This window comes from Sitodiplosis mosellana, unplaced genomic scaffold, assembly GCF_009176505.1.
Source record: "Sitodiplosis mosellana isolate CC-2019 unplaced genomic scaffold, AAFC_SMos_1.0 Smas_scaffold_38, whole genome shotgun sequence".
NCBI lineage: Eukaryota > Metazoa > Arthropoda > Insecta > Diptera > Cecidomyiidae > Sitodiplosis > Sitodiplosis mosellana.
In genome coordinates, this window is record NW_022595280.1 from 1,417,983 (window position 1) to 1,438,217 (window position 20,235).

Below are 20,235 nucleotides of genomic sequence, written 5' to 3' on the forward strand. Positions count from 1 at the left end.
ATTCAGCTCAGCTCAGGCCTACTCAGCAGTAAATATGCAATCTCTGAAAATTATTTCCCTTATGACATAATCTAGCACCACAACTCAACTGTTTCCGCATTTAATTGAATTTTCAATAAAATTCCGGGTAACAAAATATAAAATGAAACAAAAAATGAATTTGCAAAAAAAAAGTGAATTCCTCAGCAAATTTCAAAACTCTCGATACACACTGTTTGTGCACATGGACATACTTTGTGTGCCATCAAATATCTCATGGAAAAACCTCTGTTCTATTGAAATTACTTTGTTGTATTGAATGGAATTTTGAAAACCACATAAATTGCGATGAAACTTTTTTTTAACCCGATGAAATGTGTTGCCAACGAAACATTTGAATATTCCCGGAGATGAATTTAATTTGATTTGCATATTTTAATTAGGCGACCCTTTACGTGTGGGCATGGATTTGACGATAGCCAGCTTTGATGCGATTTCTGAAGTGAACATGGTATGGAGATAGGAACAAAAAAAAAAGAATAATAGACAAAGTGAAAACTTTTCATTTGTATCACATAATAAAACTATTTTTTGTATTTGTGGTGTGTGTGTGGCGGGCGATAGGATTACACGATAACAATATATCTAAACCAGTACTGGCGAGACGAGCGCTTAGCATTTAATTCCTTTATACCGTTTGGTGAAAATTCACGCAACGATTTCAACGATTTGCTCACATTGTCTGGAGATTTTGCCGAACGTATATGGGTGCCCGACACATTCTTCGCAAACGATAAGCATAGGTGAGATGAAAGAGCATTTTGATTTAAATCCCGACTTTTCAGACTTTTTTTCGGCCTCTCTGTCTGACGGCTCTGATTTGACACTTTTGTTTTCATAATGATTTAGTTTTTTACACGATGTCACCGAACGAAATAAGTTAGTGCGTTTGAATGGTGATGGCACCGTCACATATGGCATGCGATTCACAACAACACTCGCCTGCATGATGGATTTACACTATTATCCCTTGGATTCGCAGAATTGTACGGTCGAAATCGAGAGCTGTAAGTTAATCAGAGTATTGTATGCGTACACGTACACGCATCTATTAATCTGGCTATTGTTTTTTTTTCTACAATTCAGATGGTTATACAATGTCGGATGTTCTGATGTATTGGCAGCCTACAGCCGTGCTTGGCGTTTTCGATACCGAACTTCCACAATTCACCATATTAGGGTTCGAAACGAATGACAGAAAAGTATGCAAAAAAAACACTTGCTCTTCTTTCTTCCAGTAGAACCAAAGAAAATTGAATTCAACTTTTTACATTTCAGAAAATTCTTCATATTTTCAAATTCGCATCACATATTTTTTTTTTCCAAAACAATCGTTCTTATTTTTGTTTCCAATTTTCAGGAACAACTGGCAACGGGAACGTATCAGCGCTTGTCATTGTCGTTTAAACTTCGTCGAAATATTGGTTATTTCGTATTTCAAACATATTTACCGAGCATTTTGATTGTGATGCTGTCATGGGTGTCATTTTGGATAAACCATGAAGCGACTAGTGCCAGAGTAGCATTAGGTAACAAAATCACTGAACTCAATATTCATTTTCATGTTTTCTAAATCGTTGACTTTAAATGTGTTCGATTTCCCCATAGGAATCACAACTGTTCTGACAATGACAACGATCAGCACTGGAGTTCGCAGTTCATTGCCACGAATATCCTATGTTAAAGCCATCGATATCTATCTGGTGATGTCTTTTGTATTCGTTTTTGCAGCTCTCCTCGAATACGCTGCCGTCAATTACACTTACTGGGGAGCACGAGCCAAGAAAAAGCCCAAAAAGAATAAAACTGAGCATAAGATTACAGGCAAGACTGTATTATTTTTCAATGAAACTTTTAATCAATTTTTATGATTTCATTCGCTGAATTATCCAACAAAAGTTGAATATAAGTTTTAATTGGTTAAAAATAAGGCCTAACGCAATCTTGACTTTTTTTTATACATTCAATTAAATTTCGTGTTAAATTTCTACTTGGAATCTCCAAGTTGATAATAAATCTGTTTATTATGAACTATGCACCAATGTATTAAAAACACCATTTCGCACCCGTTTTTCTGCAGGTAAAATAAAGTCAACTAAAAATGATGGCTGCTGTTCATCATCCGAAGACATAATCGAATTGCAAGACGTTCGAATGAGTCCGATAGCATCGTTGCGTCATCGTCAATACACATGTGCCATAAGCGCGTGTGGTACAAATAATTCAGGAACTTTAGAACAAGCGGATTTTTCGCAATTTCCGCCAAGTTTTCGCATCGCACGAAACTATGGCGTTGGTGTGTCTAGCTTGAGCCGAAACAATCCAAACTATGGTTTGCGTTATCGAAGCCCAAACAGTGGCACGGCCACATGCCCAAAAAATCCAAACGTATACCAACGGCCAAAGATGTTCCATGCAATTCGACGCGGTGCCCGTGTGTTGAGAAAATCATTGCCAACCATAAAAGATGTTAATATTATTGATAAATATTCACGCATGATATTTCCCATTAGTTTTCTAGCATTCAATGCTGGCTATTGGATATTTTACGCGTTAGAATAATGAAAATCTAAACAAAAAGAGAACAGAATGCAAACTCACTTTAATTCACTTACTCGATTGTTCGATTTGCAATGTATACACTTGGATGAATGGATTCATGCAACAACCATTATATTTTTTTCTATAAACAACGACATTGTCAAAATTTACAACAACAACAACAACAAAAAACATCAATAGCAAACTTTCATCTTTGAATCTGCAAAACTATGCGAATAACACTAAATTTCAACAAAATCAATTACCAAATAAAAATTTACCAAAAAAAAGTATTTCAAACGTAGAACTTAGAACAAGCAACAAGAAAAACAACAACAAAAATGGAGAAATAACATTTTAGCGCTGAATTATAAATGATAGAAAATATTTAAAGAAAAACAGCAACAAAATTTTTTTTTATTTAAAATCAGCATCTGACTAGTTGAAATTACATGCAATCCGATTCTATAATGCGGTCGACTAAACAAACAACAAAATTAGGTTTAAGAAATCAATACACAGAAAGAAAAACCAGCTGGGTGAAAATCAATTGTTCAAATAAATGAAATAAATCGATTGCTAATGGTGTTCCGTTTCCTTTTCTTTTACCCTTTTGCTCGGCGCTTTTTCGTAACTGTCACTTTCGAAATGGCATTTTGAATTTCTGCACTGGAGCTTTTTCGAACAGCACCAAAATTCGAACTTGAGATTAGACAAAGACAAACGTATCAACACGAGATGATTTGGATGCTGTGCAAGTGTGCGTTGCTCACATCGTGCTGTGTTGGATGCATGTGGAAAGTGACAGCTGAATCGTTGCCCCTTCGATTCCGTTACTGCGGGGAAATGACGATGAGACACCCGTGCATTTGTGTTGAATCAATCTCTCGTTCGCAATAATATTTACGTAGTGACACACAAGTGATTGGCAGATGGTTGTGTATATAACACATGAATGGTGGACCAATCCAAGATGAATGAATACGTTGATAATACGCATTTTTTCGACAACGACCAACATTCTTCTGCCTAAATATGGGAAAAGAGAAAAGGAGTATTCTCTCAAAAAAAAAATTGAAACTCTTCGTCGACAATTTTCCCGTATTTTTATGCTAACATCAATAATTCCAATAGGAAATTGCGATTTTGTTTTTTTTTTTCAAAACAATCCAAAATCATTCAATAATTTTCGAATTGCACAATTGAACCGAAACATTCCAAAATGGAATTTTTTTTCAGCTTTATTGAATAACAGTTTCAATGCTAGAAATATAAATTGCGTGAAATATTTCCTTGAATAGCTCACTCTTACTCCGTCCAAAATTACTAACACAATCACATAAATGATGCGAAGCGAGCGAGCGAGAGCAAGAGAATAATAAGCGAACGAAAACGACAGAGAGTGAATGAACGAAAGCAAGCTACAGCTGAATGTGGATCATACACAGAGAATGAAAGTTGTAAGTTATTAATGAAGGCAAGGCTGGAAATCGCACTATACACCAACGAGTCTATCCATTGATTCATAAAACCGAGAAACTATTCGATTCATTTGACGCTGGATGGCTGGCTGGTGACTGCTGCTGTTGCTGCTACTGATGCTGATTCTGCTTTCTGTGGAGCGGGCTCCATACACATTCACAAAAACAAAATACTCGTCGGTAGAACAATTGAATGAATTTTCCTTGATTTGGCTGAACAAAATCTGACGCATGCGTCCCCAATGCACCCGTCACACCATTACATTGCAATCATTTTTGCGTACGGTAATGGAAAATCGGTGTCACTTCATCTCGCTCTTTTTGCTGTAATTGTTGTTGCTTCAAACTGATCTCTCTCTCTGTGTGTGTGTGTGCGAGAGTCGAAAGCAATTTCGATTCATCTCCATCTTAACATCCGAACGAATGGGATGACGTTCAGTCTTATGAGCAACGTATCTTGAAGATAACGCGACCGATATGGTTCGTTCATCAGCTGAACCGTAGGGAAGAAGAATAACATTTTTTCTTTCAACGGAAATCGTGTTTTTCCATTTGATTTTCAACGAAATCAACATATTTCCCGTGGATACCAACGGCAAAACGATACAGTGAATTGAAAAATCGACGAATTTTCAGTGGTGATTTGTGATTGAAAAATGAGGTTAGTCGAATAAGAAAACTACGACTTTTGTCTGGGCTGTGTTACAACAACATTTTCAAGTGAAAAAAAATCATTTTTTTACAATTCATTGGCCATACGAAACATAGAAAAAGTGAACATTTTACAACATTTTCATCGAAAATATAGAACAATATTTACGAATCTGTGGATTTTAATGGTGATCTAAGTGAAAGAATCAACGAGATTGAGAGAGAGAGAGAGAGAAAAAAACTCGCCACATCGACAGTGAAAACACACCCAAAACGCGTTACACGAACAACAGCACAAAAGTACACGACCAATTTGATCTGCGGGAGCGCGCTGCTGTACAAACGAGCTTGTTGTTTTTTTTCCTTCTCTTCATTCCTCTCTGAGTAGATATGATTCAGGTGGATGGTGTGCGTTTATTTCCGTCACACATTCACCGTACAACTTGAAATCTATTGGCTATTTGAACTGAATAAAACGTGTGAAAAATATTGTGAAAAAAAAACAAATTGACTTTAGAGAGTTTTGACCTACGAGATTTAAAAAAAAATCATCAACAGAATAATCATGTGTGGTAAAATGACTAAATTGAATTTAACATGAAACGCGGCTATAAGAGAAGACTTGTGTGGTTGATGCCGACCAAAAAATTCGGCTAAATCAACACATAAGCTGCCAATTAATCGACGAATCTACAACCGAACGTAGCGAGAAAAAAAAAACAAAATTCTCTGTTCTTCGATTCAAGTGGAAATTCATTGACGGATTTTCGGGGAAAACAAAGTTCACAAAAAGTATACGTAGTACTCGGTCAATTGGGCTGAACGAGGTATAATTCAAACAAAACCAGCCAATGGTATTTTTGGCCAATTTAATGAGCTCTTGATTCAAAAGCGACGGAGTAAATGTGATTTTTTCAATTCCATGAAATCGACGACCCATGGCTTTGGTTTGACGTCTGTCGTTACGCAATTTTTTTTTCTACTTACACACAGTTTATATTCGATGAAATAACGTTTATTTTGCATGCGAATTAGGTAATCATAGGTCAAGAATGTTATCGGTTATGAAAGCTGAATTCATTCCAGCAAAAACATAAGAAAAACCTCCGAAATAACGAAGTAACAGTTCTGTATTGACGTAATAAATGATCACACGAATTATATCGTCTCCGTACATTTGCAAAAGGCGTTTGCCAGTGATGATCTTCATAATATCACTTGCCAGTGATTAGTGGACGTTTTCATTCAATAAAATCGAAATATCATCAATGAAATACAGAGATTTTAGTCAATGAGGCGGTTTTGTGCAAATTGTCATCTTTTAAAATGGTAACAACTCTACAGCATGTATGGTCGGCATTAAATCAATGCTCGTGATCCATTGTGGAGCTTGCGTTTTCCTCGCCTAGTAACACATATCCTCCTCCTCCTCCTTGTCGTCACATCCATGAATCATATCATGTTAATACATGAGAGATTGTGGATGATGATGATCTCAATTGTATTGCAGAAGTACTCTTTTTTACTGTAATGCTGAAATTTAACTCAAATTCAATCCCAAAAATTTCACTTTTTAAAACGCTGAAACATTCCGAAATTTGTAGTATTAAAAGAGAATCTAACATTTGGGTCCATCTAATGCCATTTTTCTGCAAAAATGAAGGCAAAAATGTCAGTTTAAAAGCATTTTCAATTCAAGGTTGGCCGGGGTCATGACAGTGTTTGAATGCGTGTTTTTTCTATTTTGGAAAATAGAATTCATTGGAAAAACGTTTTTTAATTCATTGGAAGCAGTTTATCCCATTCGCCTTGTGCGATTTGAATCAAGAGCTTTTCATTCATATATCGGAATCGAGGCCATCGATTACGAAACATGCCCGAGTTCCATGCACAACTAACGTGTTCGTTCATCAATTTCATTTCCAAGCGACAGAGAAAAGAAAATCACATACCACATACATAATTGCCGAAGCGAATGGAGTGAAAATCGAATCAATTTCCCGAAAATTGGCACTGAAACATCAAAATCAAACATTATTGGACAAGTGTATTTTTGGCCATAAGCGTTAATATTAACATAGTGTAATTCAATTAAAGCGAGAAAAAGACCATGAATTATTTTGAATTCGCCCTGGCGCTGTTCTTTTGTGGATTGTTTGGTAAGTAAAGTAACATCTAATTGAATCATATTTTGCACGCATAAATGTCCGATTTTTTTTGTCTCTTGTTTTCCTCGAATTGAGTGCGTGGCTGTGCGTGTGTGTTTGCGACAACGGTGGCGACAACGGTGGCGACAACGATGACGATGGCATGTGCGTGCGTTTGTGCGATAGACAGAGCGAATGAGTGTATGATGTTAACGCGTAAAAACCAAAGACATAGGCGAAAACGAAAGTCTCTCTCTTCCTCTGCGTGTTTTTTTTTCTCGCTCAATTCACATCCATTGTGAGTCTTTTGTTGAATGAATAATTTTTCGACGAGCACGCGGAAGCAACGAGCTCTGTATAGATGGATATATTTATATCATTTGTTGTTGTGTCATGGATGTGGAATATGAATTGAGATACGAATTGAATTTGAGCCGAGAGTAGAGCCTTTTTCCTCTCCGGGTCCGTTATGATGTGTTTGTGAGTGTGTATGTGTGTGCGTGTGCAAAACGGTGATGCTGTGTATGTGTGGGCCCGTTCTCGTATTCACATCTTGACTCGGCAACCCAAACGTTGTGCGGTTGTGTAAAGAACAAATTATACTTTGAAAATCAATAATACAGCATCCCACACGGGCGCTTTTTTTCCATTCGCTTTCTCTCGCTCTCATCGGAATTGTATACATGGAAAATGCGTGGTACCGTGCTTGATGATTGTCAGGCAGACGAAGTTTTCTGTTTCGGAACGATGGATGGCTTATATATTTTTTTCCTTTCTTTTTCAACTTTCGTTTTCTTTGCGGTTTTTCTTTCGCTCTTGCATCGCACGAGGCAAAGTAGGTTGAAAAACATGATAATTATGCGTCGATGCGTAATTTAAGTATAAAATTAGAATGGACCGTGAACATGAAGCCACAATGATAGCAAATTTTACCTTGCACGTAATCTTAGCTAAATGAAAAATCTCGATTTAAACTCATTTTATTGATGCGTAGCTATTTTTGAACTGATTGATGAAGCAAAATTCATGGATTTTTTTTTCAAAAGAAAACTGAATGCTATTTTCCTCATTTTCCTTTGCTTTTGAAATCCCACAGTATTAACGAATGGTGAAACTACCGATTTGAGCCAAGTTGAATCTGTTGAATATCCTGTAATTTCTGGTGCTGCCCGGCAAATTTTCGGTTCCAGTTCATTGCGAACAAGTGGCAATAGCAAGCAAGCGAAACGGAAAAAAAATAAAAATCACGCGTCAGCAACAAGTACAACCAGACAACCAATATATGCAGAAGATGATGATGACGACGACCGGTATCCACATGGTATTTTAGTTCATGAACCGCATCCAGTTCCACCGCCATTTGATCCCAGTTTTCGAGCTTTCGGTGGAGGTGTGATCGGCGGCGTTCGGGTGCCCGGTATTGAAGACAGCATTTATGGTTCACGAAAACTTGGCGAACGACATGGCGATGTTGAAGATGATTGGAAAACAATAGATCGTTTCGATACCCGAAGTGAACATGGCAAACATGGCAGCTCTAATTATGCGGTCATGCATCCTGAAGGCGATCTTATGCACATGCCAAACGGTGGACCGCACATGGTTGACGATGAAATGGACAGTGACGATCGATTGGATGAGCAACCATGCACTCTTGGCTGCTTAAATTCCGAATTCCTTTGTCCCCATAGTTGTCAATGCGTTCCGAAATTCACACGATGCAATGGAGTGCTCGATTGCGAATTCCAAGAAGATGAAGAAGATTGCGGTGGTACATCCAACGTTGAAATCATCCGAAACATTAAAAAAGATTGCGAATCGTCCGATCATCATGTGCTGTGCCCCAAAACATTTGCCTGCATCGCCAAAGATTTTTTGTGTGATGGAGACAATGGTAATAATAGAATTTGTCCTGGAAAATATCAGTATCTATACTATTCGAAGCATTTCTTTTCTCTTAATTTGGCTTTTCGATTTTAGATTGCGGTGACTTCAGCGATGAAACACATTGTGGAGCCAAGGTGAAATGTGAAGAGGACCAGTTTGAATGCAACAACGGCTTATGTATTCAGCATCAATGGGTTTGCGATGGTCAGTGTCCCTTTGAATACATTTCATTTAGAAAAATCATTATGAAAACGCAATTTTTTCGATCAAATTCGATTAAAGTTCTTTTTTTCGATAAAATGTAAAAAAAATGATTGTTTTTGGTATTCAATAGGCGATAATGATTGTCAGGACTACTCCGATGAGGTTAACTGTACAGCAAAGCTATCGTAAGTACATTTTTTTGTCCATTCTCGTTATAATTTAATAAATCTATAACATTATCGACTGTTGACCGCCATGTAATGACATCATCAACAATTTTTTGCGATTAAATTCGTTGCGGCCAAAGGGATATTGCAACTTTTTTGACCAGAAAAAACGCCATCATACGTCGTGCCCGTAAATTATTTCACTGTACATTAAGATGGTAGATCTTGAACAAAAGTTCGACACTATGCACAAACTTGGAACGAGCTTGATGAACTTGATGACATACATATATTTTATGGTCGTTGCAATACCCCTATGGTTGCGGCTATTCATTACGGTGCATTTTTCGAGGGAATGTACGTATATTAAAATTGATGCCAAAAAATGACGTACCACTGTACAATAATGCGTCAGATTCGATTACATTGTTCGACACTTGTTTTAGGTTGGATAACCGGAATCACAATGTGTATGGAATGCATAAAATAAAGCGCCATCTGTGCCATGATTCTTTGGTTCGTATAAGTCCAATGTATTCAATTTGATCGCTCGAAAAACGTTCAAACGTTCAACATAATCATCCCATATAGTATTGCATAGTTCATTTTCCATAGACTTGGTGGCGCTTATATTGTGACAAACGTCAAAGCATAGGATTGTATACATTACATATTGTGATTCCGGGATAACCTCATTTTCTGGTAAAATTCTCTTAATTTGCTGCAGCTCACTTTACTCATAAAACCAATTTGAATCGCCATATAAAAAGCACATTCAACGCAAAAATTCCCTTCGTTACAAATTTCAAATGAATTTTCCACGAATTGTTACACGTAAAAAAAAAGGTCCTCCTCCGTTGAAATTTCAAGAGATTCGAGATGCTGGGAAAAAACGATTTACAATGTCAATCGAGATGATTCTACCAGCTGCAGAAAATGCTTGTGTGCATTTGTAAAAGAATTAAATGAAAAATATGAATTGCGTTGGTTGATAGAGTCTCGCATATTATTGAAGTGCTACACGAGTATCGGCCATACCAATGAATCAAATGAACGTGTTATTGCACTCAAATGATACACAATCAACTGAAGAAATGGTTGACAGAAAAAAAAACCGAGGACTAAAAACGCATGAATGCCGTAGGAGGTGCATAAATAAAAGCGATTTTTTTCCCTTCTGTTTATCGGTTGACAGGTGAGTGAGAGAGAGTAAGAGAGAAAGAGAGAGTGAACTCATTGTATGTATCGCGTAGGCGATACATTGATAGAACACTCGAAATTGGTCATACACACACACACACACACACCTATCCAATTATTATCCAAATGCGGCGAATTCGAAATGTGGGAGAATTTAATTCAACATTAATTGGTTTTTGCTTGGATCAAATCAATTTATCAAGCGCTTTGATTCACATCTCACTCGGAATCGATGGATGATTGATTATTTCATCGGGTTTTCACACCGCATACAGCTCAATAATGATTTGGAATATTAATAATACAGAGGTTTACTGCCCTCTTAGTAAATTCCAGCAAAAACTCTCGTTATTTCTATTGAACATCCGAATCCTGCGAATTTTAAATGCATCGAAACATAATCGCTTTACAACAAAAACGAAAATTGATAACAAAATCGATCCGTCCGTAAAAAGAACAAATTGCGTTTGAAACGTAGAAATTCCGAATTCGATTTGAATTTTGTTTGTTTTCTTCTCTTTCGAGTGTTTTTTATTTACTAATCATCAATTTCTCCGAAATAGCTGTAGCAACGATGAGTGGATGTGTTCGGATACAAATTGTATCTCGGCTAGCTTTCGATGTGACAGCGAGCCCGACTGTGCGGACGCGAGCGACGAACAGAATTGCCTAAATGCAAATGTACTGGAATGTCCAGAGGGTGAATTTCGATGCGGCGGCAGTGTAATTAACTACGGTGCAGCACCAGGAAGCCGATGTATTTTGAATCGCTTTCGTTGCGATGGTGAAAACGATTGCAGTGGTATGTTTTGCAGTGGGACTGTTTAAATTTAGAAGTTTACTGAGAACTTGTCATTTTTTTTACTGAATTCCATTCCGTTTTATTTAAAGATGGATCGGACGAAGTGGGTTGCTTAGGTGTTAAATCAGCCAGTTGCTCTAGCAACGAGTTTAAATGTGGTGATGGCACATGCATCCCAATTCAATGGAAATGTGACATGGAACAAGGTAAGTGGTAGATGGAGGTGACAATGATGTAAAACTTATGACCTTTACGTGCTCAATTAAATGTCACTTGTGTGTGTGCGTATTCATTTTGTGTTTTATTAGACTGTGACTCTGGTGACGATGAGAAGAGTTGTAAAATCGATGAAAAACCGGTAAAAAGAGTGTGTGCAGATGATGAATACCAATGCAAAGATGGTCGATGCATTTTGGTGAGTTAATGAACTTTCACACGATTTAAAAGATCAAATGTCATTCTTATTTGCACACCATTCGAATTGGTTAACTCCTTTTTCTCTGTAGAAAACGTGGCTTTGCGATGGAGTAGCGGATTGCAAACGTGGTGATGATGAGTCAAATTGCCAGGTGAGCTATTTTTATACGGTTCAAATCATTGGTTTCGGTTTAAGAAGGTGTTCATTATTACAGGTTACATGCGATGTCGGCCAATTCATCTGCCCAATGTATAAAAATACGACTAACGCCCGCATTTGCGTGAATCAAAAACATATATGGTATGTAACATATTGTGCAAATTCAATGTTATAACACGTTACGACTTATTCTTATGGGATGTCATTCATCAATTTTGATTGATTGGTCATTTTCAGTGACGGGCAATACGACTGTTTAAAAGGTGAAGATGAAGCCGAAGAAAATTGCCCTAAAGTAAGCGAATAATTTTTCTAGTGCTTATCAATAGGCTTACGATTCTATAGAGATTTAATCGGTTTTTCATCTTCATAGGCGAAAAAATGTGACAAAAATTCCAAATGCGAACAATTGTGTGTGACGACACACGACGGAAAAGATGGTTGCGCATGTAAAACTGGGTTCGTGCTATCAGAAAATAAATACAAGTAAGATTGACTTACATGTTTTCTTTATAGTAGACAAAAGATTCAAAATGAAATCCTTTTTTTTTCTTTTAGTTGCACGGATATCGACGAGTGTCAGTTCACAATAGATCCGGTATGTTCACAGAAGTGCATAAACACAGTTGGTAGTTTTCAGTGTAGCTGCACAAATGGTTATATTCTGCGACCAGATCTGCGAACATGCAAAGCGTTGGGTGGAGCTGTCAAATTGATATTGGCCAATCGTGTCGATATACGTCAAGTTTCGCTAAGCAACAATCGTTACACGTCAATTGTCAAGGGACTACACAATGCAATCGCTCTCGATTTTCACTATAAACGAAGCCTATTGTTTTGGTCAGACGTATCGACAGACGTCATAAAAATGTCGTATATGAATGGAACTGGTGTTAAAAATGTCATAAAATGGGGCCTCGAATCACCCGGAGGCATCGCCGTTGACTGGATACATGATTTGATATTTTTCACCGATTCAGGGACTAAACGCATCGAAGTTGCAACATTCGATGGTTTATTACGTGCCGTAATCATTGCAAATGATTTAGCTAAACCACGTGCTATCGTCGTTCATCCGGGCGAAGCGTCCATCTTCTTCACTGATTGGGGTAAGTTTTATGCCGTGCTCGTTTATTGGTCGAAATCACTGACATTTTTATAATCAGGCTTTGGAAATTCCGCTGCAGGAACCAAACCACGAATTGACCGCGCTTACATGGATGGATCCGATCGACGAACCATCGTTTCCGATGGCATTTTCTGGCCCAATGGCTTGACCATTGACTATTCAGGTGGGCGCATTTATTGGGCCGACGCAAAACACCATGTGATTGAAAGCTCACATTTTGATGGATCCGATCGCAAGAAGGTACACATTATTTTTATTCGATTCCAATTATAAAAATACAAATACCTTTACAATAAGCATTGAACTTTTTTTTTGAAAACACTCTTCTCAATATATTCTAGGAAAATAGTCTGTTTCCATGGATTTAATCCATCAATAATTCTGTATTACAACAACACAAACAACATTCATTCATGTCTGTTATATTTTCTTACAATTTTTGCACAGATTTTAAGCAATCATTTACCCCATCCATTTGCGTTGACACTCTTCGAAGATCACCTGTACTGGACGGATTGGAATACGAAAAGTATTTCAGCGGCTAATAAAGTGACAGGAAAAGGTTTTCGAAATGTTCACATTGATTTACATTTTCCAATGGACATTCATTCATATCATTCATCGCGGCAACCAGAGTTCTTGAATCGTTGTACTGTTGACCGACGCGGTCTACGCGGAGGATGCTCCCACCTATGTCTACCAAATAAAAACAGTCGACGGTGTGGATGTCCAATCGGATTGACTTTGAAAGATGATCAGTAAGTTTTGAGAAATTCGAATGCATTTATATATTTTATTTGTTTTTTTTTTCTTGTTGAATTGATTTCATAAATGAATGAATGTTGCCATTAATGGGAAGGATGAAATCGTTTTCGTCTGAGGCTAAGGCTCGAAAGTTCTATCGGAACATTCAAAAGCATACAAAAAGCTCTTCAGAACATTTGATTGTTATAGAGAATTGAGTTCTATTTGCTACTTAAATTAAATTATTAAGATCAGACGATGTCAAACCGAACAGAAGTTATACTTGTTTTCATTGTCATAGACCAAGAATATTTGTTGAGTTATTGAAAATCATTCCAGATTGTTCTTCATACCATAACTTCAATTCATAAATATTTATTCCTTTCGAAATGTTCCATATAGAAAAACATGCACCGATATACCGGATAAGCTGCTTGTAATCTCGCGAAAGAAGGATATTCGCGTTCGGCAATTAATTTCGAAAAATTCCCTCAACGAACACGATATGGTAAGTTAAATTCGGATTAAATGCACCAATTTCGCTACTAATGATTTTTATCTTCGAATTCATAATTGCAGGTTATTCCCATTGACGGACTAAAATCAACGATTGCATTTGATTTGTGCCAAAAAACCGACACAATCTATTGGACCGACGTTGGTCGGAGCACAATCAGTCGAGCTCAATTGAATGGTGAAAATCAAACGCAAATTATTCAGTCGAATCTCATCTCACCGGCAGGCTTAGCACTTGATTGGATTACAGATAAAATCTATTACACCGATATGGGTACGAATCGAATCGAAGTAGCTACGATTGATGGACGCTTAAGAACAATGTTGATATGGCAAGGCATTGAAAAACCAAGGGATATTGTTGTGAATCCAATTGAAGGTTTAATGTTTTGGTGTGATTGGGGCTCAAAACCCCAAATCGAAGTCGCTGGTATGGATGGCAGCGATAGAAAAGTATTGGTTTCGGCACATCTACGTTTCCCAAATGGATTGGCAATCGATTATGCTAGCGATCGCTTGTATTTCGTTGACAGTGGCACCAAAACGATGGAATCAGTGAAATTCGATGGGTCAGCGCGGCGAACAATTATCGATGAAGGTCTTGTGCATCCATTTGGAATCGATGTATACGAACAAAAGGTGTTTTGGACGGATATGACCACATTAAATGTTGAATCGGCCAATAAGAATAATGGCAAAGACCGGCAGGTTCTCATTGCAAATGTGAGTGAATTGATGGATGTTCGGGTGTTTCATCGTAATCGAAAAATGATTTCGAATTTATGCAGTGTTTCGAATGGTGACTGTTCGCATTTGTGCTTATTGAATCCGCATGGATATCGGTGTGCTTGCTCGATCGCAGTGAAACTTTCGAAAAATGGACGAACTTGTAACGATGGACCCAATGATTTTATTATCTTTGCTCGCCGAACGGATATCCGACAAATTTCACTGGATAACGATTACTTGGTGGATGTGGTGCTACCGTTACCGCCAATGTCATCGGCAATGACTGTTGATGTTGACTCAACGACTGGCGATATTTACTGGTCAGACACAACGGATGATGTGATTATGAAATCAACATCGGATGGAATCTACTCATCAAAAGTGATATCGGACAGCCTTGGAAATGTTGAATCATTGGTGGTGGATTCGATAGGCCGAAAGATTTACTTCACGGACAGCGTTCGTTTGTCCGTTGAAGTTTGTGAATTGAATGGTTCAAATCGTGCTGCACTCATTTACACCGACTTGGAAGCGCCACGGGGAATTGCAATCGATTATGGCGAAGGATTTCTCTTTTTCTCCGATTGGGGCACACAACGCATTGAAAGAACATACATGGATGGTGACAAACGCACAAGTATTGTTGAAAAAGACTTGGGCTGGCCAAATGCACTATCCACGTACGCTGAACGGGTCTTCTGGACCGATGCCAAACTCAAAAAGATTGAATCGTGCAACTATGAAGGAAATCATCGTAAAATTATATTACAGAACCTTGAACATCCCTATGGCTTAGCTGTGACTACAAACCACATTTATTACACCGATTGGAAAACAATGTCGTTGCATCTAATTGACAAACGCAACTTTTCCGCACAAATTGTACGAGACAATCTGGAGGGCTTGATGGATGTTAAATTCATCGAACGCGAACGAAAGCGTATGGAAAATGTGTGCGGTCATAACAATGGGAATTGTTCGCATTTATGCCTAAGAAATCCAACAGGTTTCTCCTGCAAATGCCCTACTGGAACCAAACTGAACACACAGACCGAGTGCCAGACTTTACCGGAGGTGAGTGTCACCTATTATTATATTTTATCAACTTGAATGAATGTTTTTTCATTCGCATGGCAACTTGAAAAAATTGATTTAGACAAGAAAAAAATGATCAAAACAAATTATGCAAATCAAGTTTCTTTCTTTTCATTCAAACCAATCACGTTTATTGTATTTAAACCAAATATTGTTCATTTCTTCCAATCCAGAACTACCTCTTGATCGCGATGCGTGGTGGAATTGGTCGAATTTCCTTCGATACCGACGATATGTTGGATGTTGTCTTACCCATCGACAATGTTCACGCTGCTATCGTGCTCGACTATCATTACAATCGCTCAAAATTGTACTATGCCGATGTGAATATCGATGTTATCAGAGAGGTTGATTTGAAAAATGTGAAAAATACCAAAAATATCGTATCCTCCGGCCTAAAAACAACAAACGGCTTGGCAGTGGATTGGATAGCAGACAATTTGTATTTTTCCGATACTGAAACCCATTCGATTGAAGTGTCACGTCTCGATGGATCCAGTCGCAAGGTCATTATTAGTGAAAATCTCAACGATCCACGATCTTTGGCTTTGTTCCCGCAAAGAGGTTACTTATTCTTCTCGGACTGGGGAAAACCGCAAAGAATCGAACGATGCTTCTTGGATGGATCCGATAGGAAGATTATTGTTAGCACCGGCTTAGGATTTCCAACGGGGCTTTGTGTTGATTTTAGGTACATAAAACCTTTTTGCGAATCTGCATCATTTTACATTTTTTACGTTGTTTTTAAATATTTTCCAATAATTTTACAGCACACGTCAATTATACTGGGCAGATGCACTTGAGGATCGTATCGAAAAATCCGATTTTGATGGACGTGACCGTAAACAAGTTGTCGAACACACAGCTCATCCTTTTAGCATTGCGTTATACGAAACGAGTCTGTTTTGGTCAAACTGGTACAATAAGTCCGTGTTCAAAGTTCCAAAACGTGGACAACACAACAAACCGATTGAGGTTCGATCGGGGTTGGGCGGTGCACTTGACATTCGGGCTGTGTCTTTGAATCGGCAACCATATCAATGGTCACCATGTATGGTTAATAACGGCGACTGCACACATTTATGCCTGTATCGATACACATCATATATTTGCGAATGCCCCGATAAAGCCGACATTCGCACATGCCAAGCAGGTAAATTCAGATTGATTGGCACCAAAAGCATTTGATAGGATCAAACAAAATAACTTGGCATATATAATAAATAATCGCTTAAAGAGATTTATATGTGGGTTGTTCATGATATTGAGTTAAAAAAAATTTCTTTTTCAGGTGAATTCCAAGTAATGTCCCGTCCAACGAATTCAATCGACTATTTCGAAACAGATTTAGACGATGATGATGGATCTGGTTCAGGTTTTTCAAGCGATAACAGCTCGTTAGCACGCATCGTTAAAATAGCAACGGCAATTTTGGGTGTACTTCTCATTATCGTTCTATGCGCCATTCTCTGTAAGTAGAAATCATGGTCAATTTCATAAATTGAACCGATTATTGCCAATTATGAATTCTATCAATTCAATGATGAATCTTCTTTTTGAACGTCGATAAATAAATAGAGCATTTCAATACAGCAGTCATGAAAACCCACATTCGATGTTTTAAATCATCTCAAAAATCCGAAAATATTTTTCCGCTTGGCAATCATTGCATTAAAGCCTCGTTGAGACAATATTAAATCCAATATTCAATTCTTGAACATTCTGATCGCTTTATTTTTAAAACCTGTTTTTGTTTACCATCAACAGATTTGGTCTTGAATAATAGCAAAAAGAAGGAAAATCATACGCCACGTAGTTCAACTGGATCGGTGTTGACATTTTCGAATCCAAATTATAATTTGCCCGACGATGGAACTGCAGCTGAGCCAAAGGTTAAAATATGGAAGCGACTAAAATACGATAAAGCACAAGTAAGCCGTCAGAAGATTAGCAAAGTATTCACATCAATTAAATAAACATTTCAATAATAAACAAATGAAAAAAAAAATCGTTCGAACAATTTCAGGATCGTGTTTATGAGGAGCGATGTTTTGGTGAAAATTCGGCATCAGCAACGTTGATGCCAGCGGGAAAAAAATCGTCAGCGTCATCGATTTCACGTTCACCACTCTCGACCATCGGATAAAAATCAATTAAACCGAGCGTGAAAGTCTAGCTCACACTGTGGAATAAACAAATTATCAAAAAAGAGAATTGTGAAGATAAAACGCAAATTTGAACGGAAAAACGTCAAAATGGCGAGAAAAAAAAGGGTAGATTTTTATACAAAAAAAAACAAACACACACTAGAACGCAGGAGGTGTTTCCTGAGAAAAAAAAACAATCAAAGTATGAATGAAACGAATCAACAGAACAGTAGTAGATAGGAAAGGGAAATTAAAAAAAGGTGAACGAAAAAAGGAAATTTATTGAATTCGATTAAACTCTCACTCTATTTTTTACAATTGAACAATTTATTTTTCTATGAATGCGCAACAAAAAAGTCCACATTTATGTTGATTACCATTAGATTCATTGCAAGCAGCGAATACACAAAAAGACTTCGATATGAAACAAATCTCAGAAATGCATAAAAGATTCTAGATGAAATAAACTGAATTTCAAGAAAAAAATTCTTGTGAATATGAAACGCTTAAAAAATTTCTCGAGATTGACAATACGAATAATGAAATGCCACTGTGTTGCAGCACACAGGCCAAAATAAAATTGATTTTTCACCAATAGAATCGATTGACAACGTTTGTCTGTTATTATACTAATACAACGGTTTTGTTTGACGAATTTTATTTTAAACGTTTAGTATGGGAACTACCGCTCCAAGTTCGAACTTCCAACGGCCACGAATAATCAAAACGGAAACCATGTTCCTTGGAATGAAGCTGTTGAAACATTATCGAATCGAGTCAAACTGTCGAATTGAATTAAAGACTGCAATCGATTCGCACATTTGAATTTGTATCCTAAACTTGGTGATGATTCAATTGCTTCTTTCTTTTCGATGGAATAATAGCAACAAAACAAAGACAGTAAAAACATTTTCGATCGTTGACACTAACCAAAGAAACATTGATAATTCTATGTAAAATGTGTAAAATCTGTAGTGAGATTACTGTGCATTTCAAGGGAAATTATCTCTAAAATGAAACCAAAAAAAAACAACCAAAACTCATACATGTACATTTAGATACTTAGCGATAGACGTTAATCAGACAACAACTTCAATATAAAACTGGAATTAGAGTTTGATTTGTTCAGAATTATTATTTTTGTATGTTATGCAAATGCGATTGAATTGATTGAACGAAATGTGTCAAACAATAAGCGACATTTGCATGCCTGTGAATGATTCTTGTGCCAAATAATGAAAATACGAATGAAAATTTGCATCAATAAAAATTGATGAGTTTTCACTAGAAGGAAAAAAAACGAAAATGGAGAAAACCGAAACATTTTGCTTAATTATACGAGGAAGCTCTTTTCTCTCACACAGTTTCCGTTCCAGCCGGAGTGAAGTACTTAGGTTCAGCATTCGTTTTTCGAGCACAAGCCAAACAACAACCAAAAACAATGCAAACAATATGAAAACCTTTTTCACGATGTGAATAAAGTCGTACCTGAAAATTTTAGACGAGATTACCATTTTTCTAAAGATAAAAGATGGTTTGAAGAGGAGACGAAAAAAAAAACTAATGTAATGTAGTGTTGCAGAGATTTATTTGTTTTTTGTTATCACTAAATCATTTCCAATTCAAAATGTCCTCAAGGCCCAATTGAGGCTTGATTCAGCGAATTTCTATCGCAAGAAAAAAAATATCAGAAGACAAAAACAACATAGTTCTAGATTTAACGTATCAAAACCGAAACAAACCAAACAAAAATTCAATGCGAAATGAAGCATTTCTATTTCTTTTTTTCCCTCAGACTCTTATGAACTGAATCGAACGAGACAGACAAACAAAAAAAAAAAAAGAAAATATTGCTTATGGTTTTAGTCAATTTAACAAAAAAAGAGAGAAACAAAACATGTTAAAATGAAACATATACGTATTTAACAAAATGTTGTCAATGTAATTATTATTATTATTATTATTATTACTTAAAAAGAAGGAAAAATGGCGACATTGTTGCGATTTGAAACAAAGCACACACCACGAAAAAAAATTGCTCAAAATTACGAAGATATTGGCTGAAACCAAGCACCAATTATCAAAAATTGATTCCAAATTTTTATTTATCAACTCAGGCTACTTTGCCAGTCTGGCCTAAAAGAAAAATCGCAAAATTTTACTCATATTTTGCTCAATC

At 37.0% G+C, this 20,235-nt stretch overlaps 2 protein-coding genes across 3 annotated transcripts in view; both read left to right on the forward strand.

Moving 5' to 3' along the window:
* LOC129569494 (gamma-aminobutyric acid receptor subunit beta-like) overlaps positions 1-3,163 on the forward strand; it is a 4,533-nt gene extending 1,370 nt beyond the window's left edge. The window contains exons 3-9 of the mRNA XM_055448340.1: positions 423-490; positions 604-782; positions 889-1,046; positions 1,126-1,241; positions 1,400-1,568; positions 1,648-1,863; positions 2,120-3,163. Coding sequence (XP_055304315.1) covers positions 423-490; positions 604-782; positions 889-1,046; positions 1,126-1,241; positions 1,400-1,568; positions 1,648-1,863; positions 2,120-2,601 — 1,388 coding nt within the window. The 3' untranslated portion in view covers positions 2,602-3,163. The remainder of the gene's footprint in view (positions 1-422; positions 491-603; positions 783-888; positions 1,047-1,125; positions 1,242-1,399; positions 1,569-1,647; positions 1,864-2,119) is intronic.
* Positions 3,164-4,498: 1,335 nt separating this feature from the next.
* Positions 4,499-19,089, forward strand: LOC129569496 (low-density lipoprotein receptor-related protein 4). Of its 2 annotated transcripts, none has more exons than XM_055448347.1 (22): positions 4,499-5,539; positions 6,640-6,871; positions 7,956-8,753; positions 8,840-8,950; positions 9,081-9,135; positions 10,881-11,119; positions 11,209-11,325; positions 11,428-11,534; positions 11,626-11,688; positions 11,752-11,837; positions 11,934-11,991; positions 12,070-12,182; positions 12,255-12,805; positions 12,863-13,065; positions 13,273-13,583; positions 13,972-14,077; positions 14,149-15,888; positions 16,083-16,600; positions 16,680-17,062; positions 17,201-17,380; positions 17,677-17,840; positions 17,936-19,089. In XM_055448347.1, exons 2-22 carry the CDS (start codon positions 6,823-6,825, stop codon positions 18,053-18,055), a joined length of 6,072 nt encoding a protein of 2,023 aa, XP_055304322.1. In that variant the 5' UTR covers positions 4,499-5,539; positions 6,640-6,822; the 3' UTR covers positions 18,056-19,089. The 2 variants fall into 2 exon arrangements, with proteins under 2 accessions (XP_055304322.1, XP_055304323.1); XM_055448348.1 differs by having other exon boundaries at positions 12,884-13,065.
* Positions 19,090-20,235: the final 1,146 nt, after the last annotated feature.

Coding starts and splice junctions, on each gene's coding strand:
- LOC129569496 (XM_055448347.1), top strand. CDS start 6,823: ATGAATTATTTTGAATTCGCCCTGGCGCTGTTCTTTTGTGGATTGTTT. Junction 11,838..11,933: donor GTGAATCAAAAACATATATG/GTATGTAACATA, acceptor GGTCATTTTCAG/TGACGGGCAATACGACTGTT. Junction 12,806..12,862: donor CATCTTCTTCACTGATTGGG/GTAAGTTTTATG, acceptor TTTTATAATCAG/GCTTTGGAAATTCCGCTGCA.